Source organism: Gekko japonicus, unplaced genomic scaffold, assembly GCF_001447785.1.
Source record: "Gekko japonicus isolate JY-2015 unplaced genomic scaffold, Gekko_japonicus_V1.1 scaffold4730, whole genome shotgun sequence".
NCBI lineage: Eukaryota > Metazoa > Chordata > Lepidosauria > Squamata > Gekkonidae > Gekko > Gekko japonicus.
The window spans coordinates 38,490-65,329 of record NW_015177157.1 but is presented as its reverse complement, the minus strand read 5'-3'; the positions used below and the strand labels follow the sequence as shown (position 1 = coordinate 65,329).

Genomic DNA, 26,840 nt, shown 5'->3' with positions numbered 1-26,840 from the left:
CCCCGCTTGGGTTCCCAGGACCGGGGAGCCAGCTGGTGGGGCCGCGGGGGATTTTGTAAACCCCTGTGTCCGCTCCAGGCCCTCGCGGGAGCTCTGACAGCAGAGCGGGGAGGAGGGAGAGACTTGGCGCGTTGTAGTCCTAAGAGCCCACATTAGTTCGGCAAGTTGCAACGTTTTCGTTTGAGGAGCGAGACGCCGCCCGCTCAGAAGGGAGCCCGGAGGCCTTCTGTGGCAGAGGAGAGCTGCGCCCGATTCACTAGGGCTGAGCACAAGCCAGTCCGTGTCTCAAGTCTCCTGTACAGTGTCGCACTACTACTTTTATGCAGTCGTGTATCTCCTTGCAACTCGTCTAGCCGGTCAGGCTGGGCTTGATCACGATCCGCTGTCACTTCGGAAAACTTTTCGTCGGCAGGAAATGGACTGGATGGTTTTTTTTTGCCCTATTTTTCCTGTCCGTCCTTACGATGACGCTTCTTTTGAAAATGGGCCGCTTCTGGAACGGCGGCTGCCAAGGTTTCCCCCCAGGACCGAGACCGATGCCTCTTATTGGGAATCTCCACCTCCTCGATCCCAAGAGGCCTTACCGAACCATGGCCCAGGTAAACTTTTTTGCTAGTCTTGTTCGGGTGGCAGTCATAGATCCCCGCGTTATATTGATCTTCTTGCTGGGCAGGGAGAACTGGCAGGGGCCCGCCCCCAAGTGCTGGCTGCAATGTGTGTAATGACAAAAACATCTGTCTCTCTCTCATTCTTGCTTCTGTAATGCTTTGCTGTTTCACCCTGAACCATGGAGTTGGTAGAGTGGCAGTATGGGCCGCTTCTGGAACGGCGGCTGCCAGGATTTCCCCCCAGGACCGAGACCGATGCCTTTTATTGGGAATCTCCTCCTCCTCGATCACAAGAGGCCTTACGGAACCATGGCCCAGGTAAACTTTTTTGCTAGTCTTGTTCGGGTGGCAGTCGTAGATCCCCGCGTTATATTGATCTTCTTGCTGGGCAGGGAGAACTGGCAGGGCAGGGGCACGCCCCCAAGTGCTGGCTGCAATGTGTGTAATGACAAAAACATCTGTCTCTCTCTCATTCTTGCTTCTGTAATGCTTTGCTGTTTCACCCTGAACCATGGAGTTGGTAGAGTGGCAGTCAGTGTTCCCTCTAAGCCTAGTTAGTGTGAGCTAGCTCACAGTTTTGTAGCCTCCGGCTCACACATTTTTGTCTCGGCTCAGGAAGGGATGGCTCCAGAGCAAACTAATTGATGCAGCAGCCAAATCACTGGCTCACAACTTTAAAGCCAGTAGCTCACAAAGTAGAATCTTTGCTCACAAGACTCCACAGTTTAGAGGGAACATTGGTGGCAGTGTTCTAACCTCGATAGCCAAGGATTTGGATTGGAGACCACCAAAGAACACCGGACTGGCTATGTGGAGGCAGGCGATGGCAAACCACCTCTGAATGTCTTTTGCCTTGAAAAGCCTGAGGGGTCGCCATAAGTTGGCTGTGACTTGATGGCTAAAAAAAAGAAAAAAAGTTGGGGATGCTATGCTGTATCTGTTGCTGCAGACGGACATTTGCAGTGCCTGTTGTTACCAACTTTAGCTGGACTGGCAATTGCCTCCCTCCCTGGAAAAAACAAGATCTGGTCAAGTTCATCCTCACTCTGATCACTACTGCAAATGTGTGGTGGACTTTACGGTCCAGAGCTGCCTTTGAAGGCTGTTCAGGACAAGAGCCCCAGCCACGTTGTGTAGCCCCAAATACCTTGTGTAGCCCCAAAGACAGAGCCATTCTGAGCAGAGTTATGCTCTTTCAAGGCCACTTGAAGTCAATGTACTTAGAAGGGAGTGAGTTTGCTTAGGATTGTACTGTTAATCTATGGGTTCTGATCACAAACTCCAGAAGGGCAACGTCCCAGCAGAGCCACATTCTGGGGTCTAGGCAGCCAACCAGAAAGAGCTTTAGGGAGTTGCTGTTGGTGCCATCCGCTGGACAAATAGTAACCTGAGGGGGGATTTTTTTTTGGGGGGGGGAGCCCCTACTCCCCCTGTACTGTAGTCCCGATCTGAATCATGGCCCAGCCTGCCCGGAAAACAAATCCCACTGCTCCTGAAGTCTGGCTGTCAGAGTCAAAGTCTGGCTGTCAGAGTCAAATCCCTACTCTACTGCCTAGCTGCTTCTTAGCCAATCCTTCTCTAGAACAGATGCACTTCTCCAGCAGTAGAAAGCACAGCGCTTTTTCACCTCAGCTTTCTTCCTCACTGGCTTCTTCCAGACTTTCTCTCCCACTTCCTCTCAAAATTGAACCCATCAGGCCCTCTTTTTTCCTATTGGATTGCAGGATTTCTAAACCTTGACCCACTCCATGGGGAAAAGCAATCTATAGATATTTTAATAACAATAAATAGTACAGAACAAGCATCAAACCAACACGGCTACCCGCCTGAATGAATAGTACATTTCTTTAAAGACTAACATTTGTATTGGTGGTATTTCACTATTCTATTGACTGCTGTTTCCTTTATTGATCTTGCCAGTTTTCGTAGGGTTTTTTTTTTAAAAAATGCTTGTATATTTGTGTATGCGTTATCCATACACAGGGTTGCCAACAGGCCTGGATAAAAATGTCCCATCCCTTTAATAATGTGTGCAAATGGGCAGTGGAAACTTTTCGTGGCATGGAGGTAAATAACATTACCTGGTAGATAAGACTCTGTTGAAGGGATAGGACATTTTCCCCCTCTAGGCCTGTTGGCAACACTGTCCACACTTCATGTTGGCTGGGAGGTAGTTGTGACGACCTCTTATCTGGGGAGGTCTGGTTTCCCTTTAAAAGTGTTCTTTTATGTTTTGTTCTACTGGGTATATCCGGCTGCCACCAGGAAATTTTAAAAGGATTTCCAAACCTTTATGCTTTTACTCTTTCTATTACTGGGTAGGTAGGTCGAGTTTAAGGCTTTTCGAGGTACTAAGTGTTCTTGAGGAAAGATTCCTTTCAGCTGGTATGCTTAAATAAAAGTAGTTTTATTGAAATACTTCATAAATAAAAAGGTATAACAAAGTAACTGGTAATGTGAATATTCTGATAAATTGTTTGGTGTCCAACACAAGCTCTGCTCCCTTTCTGTCAGGAATTTTTCAGGTAACTTTGTAACTTTAACTCAAGGTCATCTACATTTCTTGTATCTCTCTAGTCTGTCACTCAGACTTTCATATACATTCAACTTTTTCCATACACCGAACTAACTCCTATATCACACACAAGACTGCTTCTCCCACAGACTTCAGAACCAACTACTTAACAACTGTCTTTCTCAACTGTCAAAACTGTCACTGTCACTCTTGACAGACATACATATTCATCCACTCAGAAACACTTCCAAAACCCCTCCCCCTCTCTGTCAATCACCAATCACACCACACTTGTCTCTTCAAGCACTCTAGTCTATCACACAGCCATGCAACCAAACTTTTAAAGAGACACACACACATATAAAACAAGGAATCATTGCAGTAGTACAAAAATAATTGAAGCAATCAGTCAAAAAGGAGTTCAAGACTGGTCAAATGATGAGTCTGGAATTGCTGTCTTGGTTCTGTGAGGGATTGTGAGTGACTCAGAAGACCAGGATGATGTTTCTCCCTTTTTTCATTTACTTTTCAGTTATCCAAACAGTATGGGCCTGTGTTCAGCCTTCAAGTGGGATCCCAGAAAATGGTATTGCTGACAGGGTATGAGACTGTAAAGGAGGCTTTGGTGAACCAGGCCGAGGCTTTTGCTGAGAGGCCCTTCTTCCAAGTGCTTGAAGAAATTGTGAAGGGTCACGGTGAGGTTCCTATTGTGGCTTTGTAATGTACGGATGCAGAACTGTATGTATTCCTTTTAATATTGTTGAATCGTGAAATGTAGTGGCGGGGTGGTTCCCTATTATGAGCATTGTCTATTTTTGATAGGAGACCATTGTATGAAAAAGAATTATCGAAACGAGCGGTAGCTCCGGGGAAGTTCGTCCTTCCATTTATCTTGACGTCTTCACTGACCGTTTGATGACGTCCTGTTTGTGAAACAAAGATTAAAACATCATGAAGTGAACATATATCATATCATAGTATTATAGTATTTTTGCATTGTGTGCATTATTGCAGTGTCTTGTCTGTATTGTATCATTATCATACTGCTGCCCCTTTAAATCATTGTATTTGAGTCTATATATGAAGCATAACCATGGAAAGTCCGTATCAAATGTTGTTGTAGGAGATACCCCCAATCTAAAGGACTAGGGTACTTAAACCAGAGCTTACGAGTACCTTGCTAATTTTTCAACTCTGTTGTGAAGACCTGTAGCCATTAACTTATCTCTGTGCCACCCATTAAAATTATGCTTTGGGTGGACAAAATGAAGAGTGAGAAGTTTTTCTCCCACTTTACTAGAACCCAAAGACACCCAATGAAGTGGACAACATATTCAGGACAGACAAAAGGAAATATTTCTTTACTCATTGAGTAATTAAACTGTAACAGCGTTCCGTGCGCCCTGGTGTTTAGTCATGCCGGCCACATGACCACGGAAATGTCTTCAGACAGCGCTGGCTCCGGCTTTGAAGCAGGGATGAACACTGCAACCCTAGAGTCGGATTTGACTGGCTTTCGAGCAAGGGAAACCTTTACCTTTACCTTTAATTAAACTGGGGGATTCACTGCCAGTGAATGTAACAATGGATGTGAGCACAGATGACTCAGAAAGGGGATAAGACAAATTCAGGGGGGAGGATAAGTCCGTTAGTGGCTATTAACCATAATAACTGAAGAGAAGGCAGATAAAACTCTCGAAACAGTGCTAGGAGGTAACATCTATGCTGGATCTTTATACTCTTGTTTGTTGGTCTTCCAGGGCTTATTTATTTATTTATCATATGGCAGAGTTACACACAGGAAGCATATAATAATATAAAATACGTAACCAAGTAGATACAAAAGTTATGCAGACAGACTGGGCAATCCCCCTAAATTTTCAATCCACTCACTTGCAGCTGGGGAGAGTTCAGAGAGCTCCATCACATCTCCCTGGAAAGCACAATGCTCACATTCCTGTGACAGATGGAAAATAGTTTGGTGGGCCGCACCACAATTGCATTCAGGCCCTGGTATTTTGCCCCATTTAAACAACAGGCCTAAACTAGGGTATCCCAAGAAATCATGAATCAAAGTATAGTAAATGCAGGACCACATAGTCCACCTTGATGGGTGTTTGGTGGGACCAGTGTCCTACAGGAGGGGAGAGGGCTTTAAAGAGTGGCAGATGGGTGGAGGGTTGCCATAAATAGTTGTGGGAATCTGTAGAGATGGTAAAATTGTGAGGATGGTAACTGTGGGTAACTGAGGTGAAGGAAACAACAGCGGCCAAGGATGTGGCTGTACAGTGAGATCATCTGAGGTGGTTACCTCAAGTGGTACATGTGGGGAAAGGCACCAGACCTCCTGTTCTACTTGCTTACCACTGACCACCACCACCCATCTCCTCCATCACCTCCTCAGAAAGTGCTGAAAGATTTTGTGGGTGGTGCCTGGGGTTGCCGGGGTTTGAGAAGGATGTGATGTCACTTCTGGGTGGTGCTCTAGGCAGCTCCCCTTCATCTTCTGTGGCCTGAACAATAGAAAGGAGGGGACATCCCCAGAGTGTCACTGTGGATGCTGTTTTATTTATCCCACTCCTCAGTTTCCTCAGGGGTGGGAAACTGCAGCTGGGGACAGATAATTCCTATCCTGGGTTTGTAAATGGGAGTTCAGGAGAAGGGAGTTCAGGGAGGCCTATGGGAACATGCAGGTTGCTGGGCTTTTAGTAGATGAGGCTGGGGAACAAGACAAGAAGGCTTAGCTGCTTAGGGTTGCAATGGCTGTGATAATATGGTGGCAATGGCTGTGATAAGCATGTGAGGGGAGGGGGTACGGGCTTACCTCCTCTACCTCCTCCCACACCACTGGGCAGGGCTGAGGAGACGAACAGGCAGGAAGGAAGAGGAGGGGAGAAATACTGGGTAAGAGACTGGAGGGAGAGAGGGAAGACCAAATAACTGGGGGGGCGGTTGGCATTTCCTCTTCCCAACAAGTCCTCAAAGGTACCTGTCTTAATCAACTGGAATAGCCACACCAATTTGAAATCTGGCCTGCACTTCCATTCAGGCATTCTTCTTGCACACGGTGAGAACTGGAGAGTGATGCGGCGGTTTACGATAGCCACCTTACGGGACTACGGAGTGGGCAAGAAGACCATTGAGGACAGGATTATTGAGGAGTGTGGTTTCCTGATAAAGAGATTTGAATCTTATGAAGGTGAGTTGGTGTTTCCTTTCTGCTCTGTCTTCACTGCGAAACAAATTGATTTTTAATGATTTATAGCCATGACTTTCCCCAAAAAAGAATTCTAGTAACCAGGGCCGGCTCGCTCACTAGGCGAACTAGGCGTTCTCCTAGAGCGCGCCGGCCCTTAGGAGTGCCAAACTGCACCTGGCCCACCTCTGCGGCCGGGGGCTGCAGTGGCAGGTGGTTCCGTGGGCCAGTCCCGCCCCCAGCCCTGCCTCTGCGTCCGGGGACTGAGGGTTGGGCCGGTTCATGGACCCGCTGCCTCCAGCGCCTCCTCCTTCGGTGGCGAGTGCGGTGCTTTGCATCGTTTTATTTTCAGGAGGCCGAGGAGAGAAGAGGCGAGCAGTGGGGGGAGGGGGGATCCTGAGGGACTGGCCGGGCTCGGAAGGAGGAAAAAACCAAGAAGATCTGGAGCGCTAACCAGGAGGGCCAATGGAGAGGAGAAGGAAATGGGGTCCCTCCCAAAAAAGTCTGGGGCTGCACCGGGCCATCAAGCCAGGAGAGAGCACTCCAAACGGGAAATGTTTGCCTTGTGCCTGAGAAGTCGGTCTCTACTCGTAGCGCGCACCCCCACACCCATGCCCAGTCACGCATACCGCTTCCCTTTCCTCTGCCAGCCTCCAACATTCCCCCCCCCTTCGATTGCAGTGGCGTTTGTGTGGCTTGCCGCGTGTCTGCCTCCCCCCCCTTCACCTTTGGGTTTAGTTGCAGCGGCAGGAAGGTTTGGGTGGCTTCGGGGAAAAGCGGGTAGGCTCCAAAATCTTTTTCTGTGTGCATGCGTGCGACGGTGTGCAATGCTCTGTCCCCGGCTGGGGAGAGAGGCGTGCAGTTTGGGGGAAAAGAGGCGATGGGGTTTGGGGAAGAGGCCTTTTGTGCCCAAAGGAGAGGGGGTGGAAAATGCATTTTTTTCTTTGCGATTACTTATGAGTGCAGAAAGTCCCCCAAAGGAAGGCAAAAGTTAGCCTGGAAACCATCATATTCCTTTGTCATCGGCGCTGGGGGGGCACAAGACAGCCTCACCTGGGGGGGGCGCGGGAGCCACAAGCTAGCGTCGCCTAGGGCGCAGAAACTCCTCGGGCCGGCCCTGCTAGTAACTGTATCAGTTTGGTATAGTGGTTAAGTGTGCAGACTCTAATCTGGGAGAACCGGGTTTGATTCCCCACTCCTGATGACCTTGGGCAAGCCGTAGTGCTGTCAGAGCTGTTCTCTCAAAGTCAGTTCTGGAAAGCGCTCTCTCAGCCCCACCCACCTCACAGGGTGTCTGTTGTGGGGAGGGGAAGGGAAAGGAGATTGTAAACCGCTCTGAGACTCCTTTGGGTAGTGAAAGGCGGGGTATAAATCCAATCTCGTCCTCCTCTTCTTCTTCTAATCAACCACAGAGGGTTGTGTCAGTGACGTGCCTACATCACCCGAAAGTGACATACACATATTGGTGACATCGTGGGGGCTACACTCTGTTTTGGGGGCAAAACTCTATGGTTTGAAGCTAATTCTACCATAGAGTTTTGTCCAGAGTGTCACCAGATGTTAGGCACTTTTATGTAGTGGCCCATCACTTGTGGCCCCTCATGGATCACTGCCTTGTCGTGGCGAGGGGGCTTGCGCAGTTCAATGAAGCTGTGGGCTATGCCGTGAAGGGCCACCCAAGACGGACAGGCCACAGCAGAGAACTCAGACCAAGCGTGATCCACCTGGAGAAGGAAATGGCAACCCACTCCAGTATTTTTGCCAAGAAAACCCCATGGACAGTATCAAAAGGCTAAAAGATATGACGCCGGAAGATGAGCCCCTCAGGTCGGAAGGTGTCCAATATGCTACTGAGGAAGAGCAGAGGACAAGTACAAGTAACCCCAGAAAGAGTGAAGCGGCTGGGCCAAAGCCGAAAGGACGCTCAGTTGTGGATGTGTCTGATGGTGAAAGGAAAGTCCGATGCTGCAAAGAACAATACTGCATAGGAACCTGGAATGTAAGATCTATGAATCAAGGTAAGCTTGACGTGGTCAAAAATGAGATGGCAAGACTGAACATCGATATCCTAGGAATCAGTGAACTAAAGTGGACAGGAATGGGCGAATTTAACTCAGAAGACCATTATATCTACTACTGTGGCCAGGAATCTCGTAGAAAAAATGGTGTGGCCTTTATAGTCAACAAGAGAGTGCAAAAGGCAGTACTGGGATACAATCTCAAAAATGACAGAATGATTTCTGTCCGATTCCAAGGCAAACCATTCAACATCACAGTAATCCAAGTCTATGCCCCAACCACTGATGCAGAAGAGGCTGAAGTGGACCGGTTCTATGAAGACCTACAACACCTCCTAGAACTAACACCAAAAAATGATGTCCTCATCATCATAGGGGACTGGAATGCTAAAGTAGGAAGTCAAAAGGTAACTGGAATAACAGACAAGTTTGGCCTTGGAAAGCAAAATGAAGCAGGGCAAAGGTTAACAGAGTTTTGTCAAGAGAACACACTGGTCATAGCGAACACCCTTTTCCAACAACCTAAGAGGCGACTCTACACATGGACATCACCAGATGGGCAACACCGAAATCAGATTGACTATATAATTTGCAGTCAAAGATGGAGAAGCTCTATCCAGTCAGTAAAAACAAGACCTGGAGCTGACTGTGGTTCAGATCATGAGCTACTCATTGCAAAATTCAGACTTAAACTGAAGAAAATTGGGAAAACCACGAGGCCATTCAGGTTTGACCTAGATCGCATCCCTGATGAATATACAGTAGAGGTGAAGAATAGATTCAAGGGTCTGGATTTGATAGATAGAGTGCCTGAAGAACTATGGACAGAGGTTCGTGACATCGTACAGGAGGCAGCAATCACCACCATCCCAAAGAAAAAGAAATGTAAGAAAGCAAAGTGGCTTTCTGATGAGGCTTTACAAATAGCAGAGGAAAGAAGGAAAGCGAAAGGCAAAGGCGAAAAGGAAAGATTTACCCAACTGAACGCAGATTTCCAGAGAACAGCAAGGAGAGATAAGGAGGCCTTCCTGAATGAACAGTGCAAAGTAATAGAAGAAAACAATAGAATGGGAAGGACTAGAGATCTCTTCAAGAAAATTGGAGAAATCAAGGGAGCGTTCCATGCAAAGCTGGCCATGATAAAGGACAAAAACGGTAGGGACCTAACAGAAGCAGAAGAGATTAGGAAAAGATGGCAAGAATACACAGAAGAACTATACAAGAAAGACCTCGATGTCCTTGACAACCACGACGGTATAATCACTGACCTCGAGCCAGACATCCTGGAATGTGAAGTTAAATGGGCCTTAGAAAGCATTGCTAACAACAAAGCTAGTGGAGGTGATGGTATTCCAGCTGAGCTATTCAAAGTCTTAGAAGATGATGCTGTTAAAGTTCTGCACTCCATTTGCCAGCAAATTTGGAAAACGCAACAGTGGCCACAGGATTGGAAAAGATCAGTATACATTCCAATCCCAAAGAAGGGCAATGCCAAGGAATGTTCAAACTATCGCACAATTGCACTCATATCACACGCTAGCAAGGTCATGCTCAAGATCCTACAAGCTAGGCTTCAACAGTACGTGGATAGAGAACTACCAGAAGTACAAGCTGGGTTTCGAAGAGGTAGAGGAACTAGAGATCAAATTGCCAACATTCGCTGGATTATGGAGAAAGCAAGAGAGTACCAGAAAAATATCTACTTCTGCTTCATTGACTATGCTAAAGCTTTTGACTGTGTGGATCACAACAAACTATGGCAGGTCCTTAAAGAGATGGGAGTACCAGACCACCTCACATGTCTCTTGAGAAACCTGTATAAGGGCCAAGAAGCGACAGTTAGAACCGGATATGGAACAACTGATTGGTTCAGCATAGGAAAAGGAGTACGACAAGGATGTATATTGTCACCTTGCTTATTTAATATATATGCAGAGTACATCATGCGAAATGCTGGCCTGGATGAATCACAAGCGGGAATTAAGATTGCTGGGGAAAAGATCAACAACCTCAGATATGCAGATGATACCACTCTAATGGCTGAAAGTGAAGAGGATCTAAAGAGCCTCTTGCTCAGAGTAAAAGAGGAGAGCGCAAAAGTGGGCTTGAAGCTCAACATCAAAAAAACTAAGATCATGGCATCCGGTCCCATCACTCCTTGGCAAATAGAAGGGGAAGCTGTGGAAGTAGTGACAGACTTCACGTTCCTGGGATCCCAGATCACCGCAGACTGTGACTGCAGCCATGAAATTAAAAGACGCCTGCTCCTTGGGAGGAAAGCGATGGTGAACCTAAACAGCACGATAAAAAGTAGAAACATCACCCTGCCAACAAAAGTCTGCATGGTCAAAGCAATGGTATTCCCAGTAGTAATGTATGGCTGCAAGAGTTGGACCATAAGGAAGACTGACGCCGAATAATAGATTCTTTTGAATTATGGTGCTGCTGGAGAAGATAGTCCCTTGGACTGCAAGGAGATCAAATCAGTCAATCCTCAAAGAAATCAACCCTGACTGTTCCCTGGAAGGCCAGATAATGAAACTGAAGCTCAAATACTTTGGCCACCAAATGAGAAGGGAGCACTCTCTGGAGAAGACCCTGATGCTGGGAAAGATTGAAGGTCAAAGAAGACGGGGACGGCAAAGGATGAGATGGTTAGACAGTGTCATAGATGCAACGAACATGAAATTGAGCAAACTTCAGAGGACGGCGGAAGACAGGAAGGCCTGGCGGGAGCTGGTCCATGGGGTCGTGAAGAGTCGGACTCGACTGTGCGACTGAACAACAACAAATAGATAGGGACTCTGGGGCAAGTGATGCTCTGTCTTCTTGGTGCTGGGGGGGGTCAACAGTGGGAGGGCTTCTAATGTCCTGGCCCCACTGGTGGACCTCCTGATGGCTCCTGGTATTTTTGGCCACTGTGTGACACAGGGTGTTGGACTGGATGGGCCTTTGGCCTGATCCAACATTGGCTTATCTTATGTTCTTATGTTCTTGGGGGGTCCTAAGGCAGAGAAAGGCAATGGCAATAGTAACATCATTCCCTAATCGACTATCCCCTCTCTCTTTTTTAATTGGTGTAGGAAAACCATTTGAGAACACCGCAATTATGAATGCTGCCGTTGCCAATATTATAGTATCGATACTATTTGGTAAACGATTTGAATATGAAGATCCCATGTTTCTAAGACTGCTGAGCTTGTTCAGTGAAAGTGACCAGCTTTTGGGGAGTCCTTCAGTCCTGGTAACTCTTCCATTTTAAAATCTGTTCAAGGATTTGCTAGAGCATTTGCTTCTAGGGTTGCCAGACTCCAGGTGGAGCCCGGAGTTCCCCCGGATTTACAACCCCAGACAGCAAAGATCAGTTCCTCTGAAGAAAACGGTTGCATTGAAGGGTGAACTCGGTGGCACTGCATCGCCGCCGACTCACGCAGTTCCCCAGATGCCGCCCTCCCCAGGAATTTCTCAACCTGGGGCAGGCAAACCTAAATCTGGTGCTCAGAGGCTAGAGGTTCAGTTGCCTCACTACTACCCATACCTCCTCCGTGTCTGTTGTCGGTTCTCCTTTCTCTGCATGCCTCCTTCCTTTGTTAGGACAGAACTAGGAGCCCACAAGTTCACCACGGGGACTGATATTCAAACTGTAGCTAGAAGTTCCTGGTGGGGATTCCTTTCAGCAGTGTCACAGAGGCCCAGTTTGGCTTGGGACCACACAGCACAGGGGAAGAAGGTGCTCCTCCCTCCCACCCTCTTCCCAACCAAGAGGTGCTCTCCAATGGGGCAAGTAACGCCCCCTCCCCCAGCTCCATGTCACCTGAGGAAAATGACGTCAGGGTGGTATAAGATATACGAACGGTTTCTGGATTTGGAGCCGTTTCAGCGAGGCCTGTACACATGGGATACTGAGGGGGGGTGGGAAAGAGAGATGTCGTCTCAACTTCCTTGTCCAAGTTAGAGCATAACCATGCTCTCACTTCATCCGCTCGTTTCCACACTCAAATTAATAAGAGTTTTCCCATTGACAGTTCTAGAATTAACCGTTAGGTGTTATGAGGGCCGGAGGAAGAGGGACAGAGAGATGTGAAGATTGCGCACAGGTGTGTGGATGAAGTCTGCTGGGCCCCAGGGCACTTGCGAAACACAGTTCCCAGCTGATTGTGTCATCCTTCTGTGTCATTCGTTACTCCTTTGTAGAAAATAAGCAAAGATATCGGAGTGAAAACACTCTGAGGTTTCTGCCTGAGAGGTGCCATTCATTTTTGTTTCCCTCTTGCTTATATTTTATTCTTTTAGTTGCATATCATGTTCCCTGCCCTGGGCTTCCTTTTTGGGGGTTCCAAGATTATCATGAAAAACAAAACTGAAGTGCAGGACTTCATCCAGACCGCCTTCCTAGAACGCCTTCAGGAATTGGATGCAAATGACCAGAGAACCTTCATCGATTCATTCCTTATCCGGCAGCAGGAGGTAACAACACCATCTTTTAATGTATCAGTAGCCGCGTGTGGGATTTTAACACCTGAGTTTTAAATGTATGTTTTGCACGTGAATTTTTAAAAAATGTATTGATGTTATTTATAGTATGCCTTTCTCACGGGAACTCAAGGCGATTAAGAACATAAGAACATAAGAGATGCCAATGTTGGATCAGGCCAAAGGCCCATCCAGTCCAACACTCTGTATCACACAGTGGCCAGAAATACCAGTGCCATCAGGAGGTCCACCAGTGGGGCCAGGACATTAGAAGCCCTCCCACTGTTGACCCCCACCCAAGCACCAAGAAGACAGAGCATCACTTTCCCCAGAGCCCCTATCTATACCTTGTGGCTAATAGCCACTGATGGACCTCTGCTCCATATGCTTATCTAATTCCCTTTTGAAGCCGTCCATGCTTGTAGCACCCACCACTTCCTGTGGCAGTGAATTCCATGTGTTAATCACTCTTTGGGTGAAGAAGTACTTCCTCTTATCCGTTCTAACCCGACCGCTCTGCAGTTTCATGGAGTGCCCACGAGTTCTTGTATTGTGAGAAAGGGAGAAAAGTACCTCTTTCTCGACCTGCTCTTTCCCATGCATAATCTTATAAACCTCGATCATGTCACCCCTCAGTCGTCTTTTCTCCAAGCTAAAGAGCCCCAAGCGCTTTAACCTTTCCTCATAGGGAAAGTGTTCCAACATAGGGTGAGTTGATACAGTCCACAAAACGGGACATCCAGGTAACAATGCAATAGGACTAGGACTGGAGAAGTCTGGAACCGACCAGAGACCTGAAAGACAGAACCGAAGCAAGGCCACAAGTATTAACACGACACTTTAAACAGTGCAAAAATTACATAGTAGGATCCTATTTACAGTACGCTGTACATAGTAGAATGTACCACTGTCCCTTATTAAGTAAATTTGCAACCCGTTTTGTACAGTGCAACCCTATTACTTCTGTAGAAAAGCCCTCAGAGAGCTCCCTCAGCCCCACCTACTTCACAGGGTGTCTGTTGTGGGGAGGGGAAGGGGAAGGAGATTTGTAAGGTGCTCTGAGACTACTTTGGGTAGTGAAGGGCGGGGTATAAATCCAATCTCCTCCTTCTCCCTCCTCCTCCTCCCTCCTCTTCTTCATTGCTGATGGGGTGCAAACTGGCAGAGACTGACTAAGAGAGAGATCTTGGAGTCATAGTAGATAACCCAATGAAAATGTCGAGACAGTGTGCGACTGCAGTTTAAAAAAGGCCAACGCTATGCTGGGGATTATTAGGAAGGGAACTGAAAACAAGTCAGCCAGTTGTCAGGGTTCCATAGTCAGGTCACACAACACAGGGCTTCAGAAGAAGAATTCTGTTTATTGGTACACCAGGACTAAGACACGTATACTGCTTGTTTTAATGCCCGGGAACAGAATGGCACCCTGAATTATACTAGGTTCAAACACCCCCCTTACAAGCTGAAGCCAATAACAGATATTCCAAAGCAAGGGGGAACCAGGTCGAGTGCGGAGAAAAAGTGGAGCGAATTCCAGATGGAGAATGGCCCTTATGGTTGTTCCCCCGCCCCCCCCCCCCGTATACAGCTCTAAGGCCCTCGTGCCCCAAGTCCCCTCCTTTACTGCAGTCTCCCATTGCCTATAAGGCTCTCTGGGAACTGTTCTGGCTCTTCCCAGCTGCTGCAGCAGCCCGTTTGCTCTCCTTGGAGCCTCCACAGAGCAGGCTCTCTAGCTGTCGTCTCACTGGCCCAGCAGCCTCATCAGCCACTTCCCCTATCTGTGCCCCCCCCCCTTGCATCTGTGCGGGTCCCGGTACCTCCAGTGCTTCCCTCTCAGCAGCTGCCCCCCCCCCCATGTCTACAGCCTCACCCCCGGCACCTTCAGCACTTCCCTCGGTGGTTGCTCCTGGCACTTCCGGCCTTGCCAGTCCTGAGCCCGTGTACACGGCTGCGGCCGCTTCTGTTGCTTATGGGCTCCGCTCTGCCAACGCTGTCTTCCTGGCTGCTGTCACGCCCTTCCTTCTTGATCCTCCCTTCCACTCCTCCCGCACTCAGATGCCCTCTCCCCACCCCCGTCACCCCCATCAGTGTCAGCCTGCCTCCTCAGTCCTAGCCGTGTTTACTTCTGGCTGGGCTGCCGGAGGCCACCAGACACCAGTTGGGGCTCACGGGGACGGGTCGGGCTGTCTGCTACAGCTGGTTTCCAACAGCAGAACCCTCTGGGTTTGAACCATGAGGAATGATTTGAACCAGTTCAGTGCACATTCCCCTGGTACCTGCTTCTGCCTCCAGGTGCCTCTGTAAGATGGTATGATCTGCTGTATCAAAGGCTGTAGGCAGGGATCATTTCCTGCCGTATCGCGGCAGAATGGTCCTCCAGCAGTAAGGAGCCCAGGGAAGGCCTGCAGAGCCCCCCCCTGCCTGCGGGGATTTAAATACCTTTCTTTCCGTTCCCCATCTGGGAAGGGAAAGAAATACATTCTCAATATGCCTAGGTTCCCTGCACCTGGAGAAGATCGGGCAGGGAACCCAGGCATGTCTGCCTGCCTTCCCTTCCCTTCTCCAGCCAGCCAGGGTTGGCTAGGGAGGGGAAGGGGAGGCAGGCAGACATGCCCCCCCTTTTCCCTGAGCCTCTCCACTTTTGTGGAGAAGCTTGGGGAATTGGGGGGGGGGGATTAACTGCCTTTCTTTCCCTTCTAAACATGCCAGGGTTCTCTGCCCGATCTTCAGTTTGGTGTAGTGGTTAAGTGCGCGGATTCTAATCTGGGAGAACTGGGTTTGATTCCCCACTCCTCCACTTGCACCTGGCTGGATGACCTTGAGCAAACCATAGTGCTGTCAGAGCTGTTCTTGAAAAAGCAGGTCTCTAGAGAGCTCTCTCAGCCCAACCTACTTCACAGGGTGTCTGTTGTGGGGATGGGAAGGGAAAGGTGTTTGTAAGCCGCTCTGAGACTCCCTTGGGTAGTGAAGGGCGGGGTATAAATCCAATCTCCTCCTCCTCCTCCTCTTCTTCTTCTCCTCCTCCTCCTCCTCCAGGTGCCCCGCAGCCGTGGGTCACCTGGAGAAGATCAGGTAGGGAACCCAGGCATGCTTGCATGCCTGCCCCTGGCCCGGGGGTGTGGCATACGCAAATGGGTTGTGCAAATGAGCTCCTGCACCTCTTTTTCTACGGAATGACCCCTGGCTGTAGGTGATTCCAGTAAGAGGCAGAAGGGGACGTGGCCTTTGCTGACACTTGGATGGCGTCTGGCCGGAAGGCAAACTGAAAAGGGTCTGCAGCAGATGGGCCATCCCGGAGGACCTGGAGTTGGGTCTGCCGCTGCTGCCTCAGTCACTTGGCCCACAAAGGGGCAGATCAGGACCGGGTGATTACTGGGCCACACCCGTTTCCTGCAAGGCTGGTCACTGGCTAGAAATCGTTACTTTCTTCTTATCCCCACAGGAGGGTAAGACTGATGGGTTTTTCAACAATGAAAACCTGAAGGAACTGGTGGGCAACTTGTTCGCTGCCGGCACAGAGACCACTTCCACGGCGCTACGCTGGGGCCTCCTGCTGCTGATGAAGTACCCTGAAATTCAGCGTGAGTGTTTGCCCCCCAGTTGGTTTCCATTATCCTGGCCTACCTTGAGTCCAGTCGGAATACCTTGAAAGAAAACCTGGGAATAATGGGAAGGAAAAGGTGCCCAAAGGGGCACTTTTTGAATATTTTCCGACTGAGGGAGAACAGGGAGCAGCGCTGAGTTCCTGTTTTTGCTCAGCTGTAGGAACAGTGTTTATCTGTGGCAAGCCCAGAAAGCACTTCTCCTGCCTGGAGATTGGAAACCCAAGAAGGTGAGTGCTTAGTGCACGAGGTAGCATCTCCTGACTTCATGAGATTGAAGTCACTTGGCAGAGAGCCCGGAAAGATAAGAGAGTGCTCTGTTAGCATAACAGATTCCTGAATGTGGTGGATCATGTTAAGAATGACGATGTCATTGTTAATGTAAAGGAGGGGGAAGGAGTGAGGAGATGTTCAATAAATAACAGCTGTGAAGTGAGAACAGTCAGCTCAGCTTCCTACAGACCTGTGTCGTGTGTCTTCTTTGAACCCCAGCAACCTTCAGTCAGCTGATATAATGCTCAAAAGAGGACTCACAAGAGCGCTGACTGTGCGAGCCGTTTTTGTCCTCTAACGTCTGCATGCCTCAGCCTGCAAGTTCACTTTCTAAGGCTGCATCAGCCATTCTGTGATTATGCTGTCCTTCCTGGCACAGGCTGAAGGTGCTTTTTTGGGGCGTGTAGTTTATCTTGTGTGCGTGCTTGCGTGCCTGAGAGTCATGGTGACTTCTGGCAACCCCTAGTGGGGCTATGACATTTCAGAGAAGTGGCTTGCTATTTGCCTGCCTCTGCGTCCCAGCCCTGGTATTCCAAGGAGGTCTCCCATCCAAGTACTTGCCAGGATTGGCCCTGCTTAGCTTTCGTACAGATAATGGTTCTGTTGGGCTTGCAAACGTGCCCCCCCTACCTTGAGTTTCCACTAGAGAGATTCTGTGGTTTGATTATGGTTCTGTTTGGCTTGTCTCATTGGTTTGTGGTTCTACTGGGATTGCTGGAGTCTGCAATGGTTCTGTTGGGCTTGCCTGGGCTACCTGCCTCACAGGGTGTTCGTTGTGGGTAGGGGAAGGGAAAGGAGTTTGTAAGCCGCTCAAGTCAAAAAAGAAAGAAAGTCACAGCCTGCTTATGGCCACCCTGTAGGGTTTTCAAGGCTAGAGACCAACAGAGGTGGTTTGCCATTGCCTGCCTCTACATCACGACCCTGGTATTCCTTAGAGGTCTCCCATCCAAATACTGACCAGGGCCAGCCCTGCTTAGCTTCTGAAATCTGACAAGATCAGGCTAGCCTAGGCCATCCAGGTCACTTACTGACTATAAAAATACTGTCATGGTTTTAGGAAGATGCGAGTGGTCTAATCTTTGGCCACTCTAAGGTACGCATGGAGCTTCTAGTTTTCTTTAGCAGAAAAGGTAGCTTCATGTAGCTATCCCTTTGGGCATGCACAGCTGTGCCCTCAGTTTACTAGGGAATGGATGGGATCCATTTTTTCTTCAAATAATAACTGGGTTAGGGGATCTGAGTGTATATCAACTAGATGCTATAGAGGTGAATAGTATTGCAGCGTCCCCAGTTCCCTGGATAATGAAAAAGTTATTTACCTGTCTATTTGGCAAACTCATAGTCTGCCTCTCCAGAAACTAGCTTGGAGTATCTCACAACCAATAAAAGCAACAGGCTTTAAAACACAGGTGTTCAAAAACAGGCTAACGCCATCCAAAGAAGCCTGGGCACAGCTGCAGCATAAAATACACCCTGAGCAGCCTAAAATGATGTAGAAGAAAGGGTACTTGGGCCAGAAGTGCTTCCTTTGGCTACGAGAGCAATGCACAGTGATGGTGTAATTTGTAATACAAACTGATAAGCAGAACACCTTGGTGGCTTCCACAGGGGGATGGGATTGTGTGGGTTCCCTGTTGCTGGTGCAGCCACTGGTAGCATGTGCACACCACTGATAAACTGTAGCATCTGTCCCAGCCCCAGGAGTGGCCATGACCTGAGCCACTGGGGCTTTTGCAATTTATTTTTTTTAATGAAGCACTGGAAAAGCATGCCAGTCAAAAAATAGGTCTATCAAGTTCTGTGAATTCCTAGCTTTTAAAAAATGAACGTCTCCCCATTGCAAAGGGGGAATGGACCAGATTCTTTTTTAAAAAAACCTAAAGTTTTAAAAAAAACCTACACACACATACACACACCCTGGGTGTCGGTGGTGTTCGGAAATGCCTGCTGGAGGGTCAGGGGAAATGGCTGCCATGTGGGTGGGTAAATTCAAGATTTCCCACCCACAGAGAGGCCCTCTAGGTGTTACTGTGATCCTTCCCAAAATTTCAGAACAGACCAGGTTTAAGAAAGACCAAAGAAATGTATTGTGATGCTGTGGGGAAATAGGAAACCCACCCACACCCCGCTCCCCAACAGCATTGAACCTGGGGCAGAAAACCTGTGTGGAAATGGCCCTTGAAAACAAACCAGCTATTTTGCTAACCCTTCATCAGAGTCTCAGAATGAAAGTTGTGGTCTCTAAGATCTTGACTAGGGATGTGCATTCAGGTAAAACCAAACCGAAAATGTACCCGAAAAATACCATATTTTTCAGATATATTCAGCATCCCAATATATTCAGGTTTTTTGGGGGGATACCGAATATATTCAGGGTTTTTTTGGGATACTAAACAAATGGTCCCCCAAATCCCAGGAAGATCCAGAGCCAGTGTTTGCAGGTTCCTAGGACTGTTTTTTCTCTCCCTCACACACATCCTTTTCCTTTATTTTTTTTTATTCCTCCAGGATTTCTATAACTTGCCAGGCTGCTTCTGTCAGTTTCAAGCCTGTTTGTCAGTTTCAGGAGTAGGATTTTTTTCTTTGCCAGCTCTGCTTTGCTTGGATTCCTTCTGCTGTGATTCTCTGGTTTGACATTAGCCCAGGTAAGTTTGCACTGCAACAATGGCACTGGTTCTGATCGGCTTCTGCACATTGCAGTTGGTTCTGTTGGGCTTGCAAACATGCCCCCCCTACCTTGAGTTTCCACTAGAGAGATTCTGTGGTTTGATTATGGTTCTGTTTGGCTTGTCTCATTGGTTTGTGGTTCTACTGGGATTGCTGGAGTCTGCAGTGGTTCTGTTGGGTTTGTTGGTTCTTCCATGGGAGGCATTTGACCCATGATTTGCTGCTTGCAGGCATGTCTTTTGTCCTGGCCTGAAAGCAAATTGGAGGGGGTTTTCCTACCCTCCATGGAGGATGGCTGGGGGGTGCCCTATTCAGGGGCCCATGGAACTGGACCCACAGGTCCAGTCTACTTGAAATGTGGGGGTTATTTAAAGGACATGCACCAGCAGCTGTGCTGCAATTTTGGTGCATGTACCCCTAAGAACACCCTCTCTGTCACATGGAAACTTCCCCATAGGAAATAATTGACCTAAAAATTTGGAAAGCCCCCCAAAATATGAATCTGAATACCATACCAGTATTTGGGATAACAAGGATGGCTTTCAATATTTGGGGGGTCCAATATACCCAAATCCAAAAAATACTGATTTAAAAAAAAAATTGGCACTCCCTTAGTCTTAACAACTCCATCACCCCACCCCACCCCCAAGTCAAGATTGCCAAACCAGTTTCATTCATTTCTCTGTCCTTCTCTACTTATTCGAAGTTGTCACCTTGCCAAACAGTGCTGGATATTGCCCTCCGTGGCTGGGGAAAGATATCCAGCCATCAACTACATTAACATTCATTCATTCAGCCAGCCAAAGATGACCAACTGGTAACACTTAACTCAAAACCATAGCATGGAACTCATTCGTACTCATTTAAGGTGGCTGTAACGTTTCTAGGAAACATTGTCAAATATATCTATGTATTATGCATTTATTTAAAAAGGTTTCTATCCCATACTCTTCCCTGATTGTGTTGGTTTTTTGGAATGTTTATTTTTGTGAAATGTTTTATTTTCTCAGACAAAGTCCAAGAAGAAATTGCACGGGTGATTGGGTCTGCTCAGCCACGGACAGAACACCGTGCAAAAATGCCATATGTGGATGCAGTAATCCATGAAGTTCAGAGGTTTGCTATTGCCCCTACAAGCTTGCCACGCGCAACCACTGTGGACGTCACTTTTAAAGGCTACTTCATTCCCAAGGTGATCGGTCCTACTTCATTGCATCAACTTTACGACCTTAGCTAAATTGAATATGGCATGTCTATTCTTCTATTCACCAGAAGACCCTCTCTTCAAATATTTTGTGGAATGAAGTTAATCCCAATGGTTTCAATGGAAGTTTCAATGGTTTCAATACAGAATCCCAATGGTTTCAATGGAAGAAAGCTAAGCATTTCCTTGACTTTTAGGTTGAAATGCTGTGAAACTTAAACTCAGCTCGATGCGGTTGGCTGGTGCCAAAATATTTTAAACTTTTCAAGTCAAATCCTTACCTCATTTTTCTTGCACTTGCATCCACACATAGCTCAATATTCGGGGCTGGCTGATTCGTTTTCTTCATTCGTGTTCAGTAGCACCTTAAAGACCAACAAGATCTCGTGTTATCAGTTCTTGAGAGTCAAAACTCCCGTTGTCAGATCTAATGAAGTGAGTTTTGACTCTCAAAAGCCTATGCCCTGAAAATCTTGTCAGTCTCTGTTGTGATTCTGGACTTGAATCTAGCTTTTCTACTGCAGACCAACAAGGCTGCTTTCCAAAACTGTGGCCCTTTTTGCACTTTTGCCTCGGTTTCTGAGTGCATCCTATTCTTCTATTCTGCATTCCCTCCCACTTTCACTTCTACTTCGTTTCCCAGCTTTTTTTTTAATGTTTCTGCATTTGTTTTACAAGAATCTGCATTAGACTGCTTCCAGCACACTGTTGCCCCGCAGCTACCAAAACTCCTTTTGCTGCGATTCTTTGTTCTCATTTGCTTTTGAATTTCTAAAGTAGAACTGTTTCTATGGGTATTTAAATGCTGCCCACTGCCCTCCCCCATTTCCACCTCTCTCTCTCTCTTTAGGCTGATGCTCCCTCCCCATTCTGTTTTCTTTCCCTCCTTCTCCAAAGACAAAAGAGGATGTGTCCTCCCACTCAGGCAAACTTTTACAAAGCCAGAGAAACCATAAGAAGGAATCAGTAAATATAAAGGACTAGGGGATTCCCTGCTCTTAAATGTGTCAGTCTTGCATGTGTGGGCCTGGATTTCCCTCTCCCTTCCCTTTCTTTTTGCAGAATCACAGAGGGAGGGGGGAGGGAGGGGGGAGGGAGGGAGGAGTTGGGTCTGTAGTTAAAAGTTTTGAGGAATGTTTGCCTTACTCTTCATCTTAGACAAAGCAGCCAGTTAGCTAAAAAATGTGGGTTTTGCTTGTGGATGCAGAATGCATACAGAATATAGTAAAGGTAAAGGTTCCCTTGCTCGAAAGCCAGTCAAATCCGACTCTAGGGTTGCGGTGCTCATCTCCGTTTCAAAGCTGAAGAGCCAGCGCTGTCCGAAGACATTTCCGTGGGCATGTGGCCGGCATGACTAAACACCAAGGCGCACGGAATGCTGTTACCTTCCCACCGAAGTGGTACCTATTTATCTACTTGCAATTTCTTGCTTTCGAACTGCTAGGTTGGCAGGAGCTGGAACTAATACAAATAAATAAACTGGAGGAGCACAAAAACAGTGCAGAGTGAATGCGTGCAACTGCAAAGTCAACCCTTAAGGCTTGACTCCTTGGATCCTCTGGAGCAAGCTGTCAGTGCAGAAAGGGCCTATCTTCACTCGCTTCAGTAACTCATTGCTTTGACTTTGCAGGGAACTTGCATCCTCCCATTACTGTCCACTGTGCTGCAAGATGAAACTCAGTGGGAGAAACCACATCAGTTCTACCCTGAGCACTTTCTGGACTCGGATGGAAAGTTTGTGAAGAGAGACGCATTCATGCCTTTCTCTGCAGGTATCTACTTCTAGATATATGCGGTCGTAATTAATGACTGAGGCGCCTGGGTCCTATGCACAGTTACGTGGAAGGACGCCATTACAGGTGGGCATTTCTCACCATGCAAAACCGCAGTGTGTGTGCTTGTCATTCAGCTCTATAACAATTTCCTCTATGCCCTTTTCAGACTTATATGCTAATTTTCACTGGGAGTTCATTGTTCTCTCGGCATTAGTGTTCTCGCTCACAATAATTATTATATTGTTCCTACCAGCGCATTCCTAAGAACAGTTTTCTAGGCGTAATTGTCATTGAGTAGGATTCTGAGTAGACCTGCCCAGGGTGGCACAGTCTGTTTTCATTTTTGCATGACAAACTCTTTGGGGCAGTATTCCAAGAGCAGCAGAAAAATGTTCTAAAGAAATGAAATAAGCTGGGCTTCCTTCCTCCATCTCCATTGTTACAGGTCGGAGAATGTGTGCAGGAGAAACCCTGGCCAAAACGGAGCTCTTCTTGTTCTTTACAAGTCTCCTGCAGAGATTCACTTTCCAACCTGCCCCTGGAACGTCTAAAGAAGACCTGGACTTGACACCCTTGGTTGGGTTGACAGCGCCTCCAGTACCTTACCAGTGCTGCGCTTTGTCACGTTCTTAACATTCACCTTCCTGTCTTGCTCAGCGCCTCTGTGTGCCTCCTCCATCCTTTCTGCACCTTCTTGCCTGCTAAAGACCTTTCAGGGCAAATAGCCCGAGACGAATTGGCTCACAGGATTGGATCCACCCTGAGCCTGCTACACGAGGAGAGTGGGATATAAATCGAATTAATAAATAAAATAAATAAAGCCAGCCATCTTTTTCACTCAGTCTGGCTTCAGCTCCCTTTGTTACTACAGTCTCAGTCCCATGTGGGGTTCCCCCCCCCCATAAAGTTCCCATAATCCCTGCCATAGCCCATCCCCATCCTTAAGAAGGCTAGCGGATGAAGGGAGCAACTACCTGCCACGCAGCAGGTCCAGCAGTGTGGTTCTGCCCCTCCTGTGCCCCGTGAAGAAGGTGGCTGTCCGTGGAGCAGCAAGAGCACTCAAGAGGCCCAGCAGTGCCAGCCAAGCTGTGTGGATCCTTTAAGGAGCTGCACCTAATAGCTAGGCCTGTTGGCAGCTGGCCCAGAAGATGACCAGGGGAGTTCCCCTGTGAAGGATGAGATCCTCTTCTCAAGTCTCGTGGGAATACTCACTCTGGTGGGATTTCCGTGCCTGGGATTTCCTGGGTGGGTGGGCGTCCAGGGGGTCCACTTGGTGTAGTGGTTAGGAGCGCAGACTCTAATCTGGGAGAACCGGGTTTGATTCCCCACTCCTCCACCTGCAGCTGCTGGTGTGACCTTGAGTCAGTCACAAGTGCTGTCAGATCTGTCCTCTCAAGGGCAGTCCTCGAAAGAGCTCGCTCAGCCCCACCTACCTCACAGGGTGTCTGTTGTGGGGAGAGGAAGGGAAAGGAGGTTGTAAGACACTCTGAGATTCCTTTGGGTAGTGAAGGGCAGGATATAAATCTAGAAGAAGAAGAAGAGATTGGATTTATACCCCGCCCTTCACTTGGAGTCTCAGAGCGGCTTACAAACTCCTTTCCCTTCCCCTTCCCACAACAGACACCCTGTGAGGTGGGTGGGGCTGAGAGAACTCTGACACAAACTGCTTTTTTTGAAGGACAGCTGCGCCAGAGCTTGTGACTGACCCAAGGTCACATCAGCAGGTGCAAGTGGAGGAGTGGGGAATCAAACCCGGTTCTCCCAGATTAGAGTCCGCGCACTTCTTCTTCTTAAAAGGAGAATCAGCAAAAGGCCAAGGAGGACATGCCCAGGCACTCTTGGGGAGGCCCAGCATGGGAGAGGAAGGGTACAGGGTGAATTTGACCCACTCCTCTCTCAGTATTTAGGTCACAAAGACATCTACAAAGGACACTAGAGGATGCCCAGGGTCAAGGGGGTCCAACCCATCGCCCACAGCTTCTGACAGCCTTTTTGGGTGGTCAAAGTGAGCCCCTTTCTCACTGGGGGAAAAGCTGAGTGGATCCAAACTTTACAAGCTTTAACACCCTCTGTACCAATCTGCCAAATCCCGTAAAGCAATTCAGAATCATTGCTTAACTTGAAATGTGGACGTCATTGTGACTTTTGTGTTAACGATTGTGTCAGCTGGCTTTCTTGTAGTCACACACTGAAGATGTCTCTGAGTCAACAGAATGACCAGGTGGAGCTGAACCAACTTAAAAGTGAAAGCCAGCAACAGATATATATATATATATATTATCCACCAGTGACCTTTGGGCATGCTAATAGTAAGCTTGGTCACTCTGTGTTTCTCCTATTCCCCCACTCTTCCTGTCCACCAGCAATACAAATCTACCCCTATCAATACTGCAATTTTTATGTCTAAATATGACAGGATGCCTGTAAAAACATATAAAAGTTTTTCTCAGAAATTGTGGACTTTTTGTTTCTAATCAGGGCTTTTTTTCTGGGGGAATGCGCTGGAACGGGGTTTCGGAACCTCTTCGACAGATTGAAAACTTCATTTCCCTCTTGAGAGTTCCGCCACCAGTTTGGTGTAGTGGTTAAGTGCACGGACTCTAATCTGGGAGAACCAGGTTTGATTCCCCACTCCTCCACTTGCCGCTGCTGGATGACCTTGGGCAAGCCATAGTACTGGCACAGCTGTTCTTGGAAAAGACCAGTTTCTGTCAGAGCTCTCTCAGCCCCACCTCCCTCACAGGATGTCTGTTGTGGGGAGGGGAGGGGAAAGGAGTTTGTAAGTTTGAAAGGCAGGGTATAAATCTAATCTCCTCCTCCTCCTCCTCCTCCTCCTCTTAAAAAAAGGCCCTGGTTTCTATCATGGTGGGACTCAGGTTCCTTGATACAATAACTGGTGGGACTTAAGATATGAAAGACTGAGGAGGGGCTGTGGCTCAGTGGTATTTTTGGAGAAAATAGGAGTGCAGGACTTCCTTCTCCACCCAGCTCGATTAGGGACGGGGAGGAAACTGACAAGAAGAAGAAGAAGAAGAAGAAGAAGAAGAAGAAGAAGAAGAAGAGATTGGATTTATACCCCGCCCTTCACTTGGAGTCTCAGAGCGGCTTACAAACTCCTTTCCCTTCCCCTCCCCACAACAGACACCCTGTGAGGTAGGTGGGGCTGAGAGAGCTCTGACAGAAACTGCTCTTTTTCAAGGACAGCTGTGCCAGAGCTTGTGACTGACCCAAGGTCACGTCAGCAGGTGCAAGTGGAGGAGTGGGGAATCAAACCCGGTTCTCCCAGATTAGAGTCCACACACTTAACCACTACACCAAACTGACAACAGTTCCAAGGTAACTCTTATTTATTGAAAGACAAAACCATAATGCAGAAATTTTCAAACATAACATTCTAGTATGCAGCATACAGGATTAATCAGATACCTGAATAGAGTGCACTGTAGTTCTATAGAGGATGTATCCTGGTTATTCTGTCAAGACCCAATAGGGGTTGGTTGGTCCAGAGAGCAATGACTAAAAGAAAACCCAAACTTTAAATAACTGTTGCCATCTATTGAGGCTAATGGCCAGGGCCAGTGCTACCATAAGGCCAACCTCGGCAGCTGCCTAGGCTGCAGACCCACAGGGAGGCAGAACTGACACACACCCCTCCAACTTATGTGCTAGCACAAGCCCAGCATGGCGCAGCGAGCAGCCGAGCGGTCCCCAGGATCGGGCCAGGATCTCGCTGGCCTTTTTGCAAGGAGACAAGCCCGATGGCCAGGCAAGCCAGGAGCTGGATCCACATAATGTAATGCAGGTGGCGCAGGGCCCCTCCCCCCCAGTGGCACTCAGCAGAAAGGTCTCCTTCACCTCCACCAGGGGGACCTGATGGCCAAGCGACTGCATGAGGGGGAGGAGCTGCGACCACGACAGCCCAAGCGCAGGTAGGAGGCAGAGCAGCAGCACCGCTGCATGTCAGGGCAAGTGCGGCCACCTTCCCCGCCCCCTGCTGCTGCTTCTCTCACCCACTGGCCTCTCCATCCACCTCAGCTTTCCCAGAGAAGGGCTTTTGTCTCCATCCCTGTGCTGCCCCACTCCTTGGCAAAGCCTGACTCAAAGGCGACCATGGCGGTGGGGGCTCTCCCAGTCTTCCCTGGTAGGAAGCTTTGTAGGCAACAGCCCAAGGAAAGTACCTGATGTGGTTCCCTGCTGTCTGAAGCTAAGTATAGGGCTGAGTCGTATCAGTGGGGGGACTCCCGTTTTAGATGCTATGCGCTCCTTTGCAGAACTGGAGTGGCTAGGACTATCCCATGGCTTCCAGAGGGGCCTAAGCAACTGTCCAGGTGGGGGAGAAGAAGAGGAGGAGGAGCCACCCACCGCTCCAAAGAAGGGGAGTCACTCGGGGCTGCGCTTGCTCCCCTCCACTGGCGCATGGGTGTCAGCTAGCTGCCATTGTATTTGATGTTACCTGTTTCACATGTCTTGTGCTCTTCCCCCCCCCCCCCCGGGTTTTTTGTTTTTTTA

The 26,840-nt window shown here is 48.2% G+C and overlaps 1 protein-coding gene across 1 annotated transcript; it reads left to right on the top strand.

Annotated features, from left to right (window-relative positions):
- The first annotated feature begins 440 nt into the window (after positions 1–440).
- On the top strand, positions 441–23,150 carry LOC107124851 (cytochrome P450 2K4-like). The gene is made up of 9 exons (XM_015428352.1): positions 441–599; positions 3,656–3,818; positions 6,173–6,322; positions 11,421–11,581; positions 12,631–12,804; positions 16,253–16,391; positions 20,363–20,544; positions 22,187–22,328; positions 22,777–23,150. Exons 1-9 carry the CDS (start codon positions 465–467, stop codon positions 22,962–22,964), a joined length of 1,434 nt encoding a protein of 477 aa, XP_015283838.1. The 5' UTR covers positions 441–464; the 3' UTR covers positions 22,965–23,150.
- Positions 23,151–26,840: the final 3,690 nt, after the last annotated feature.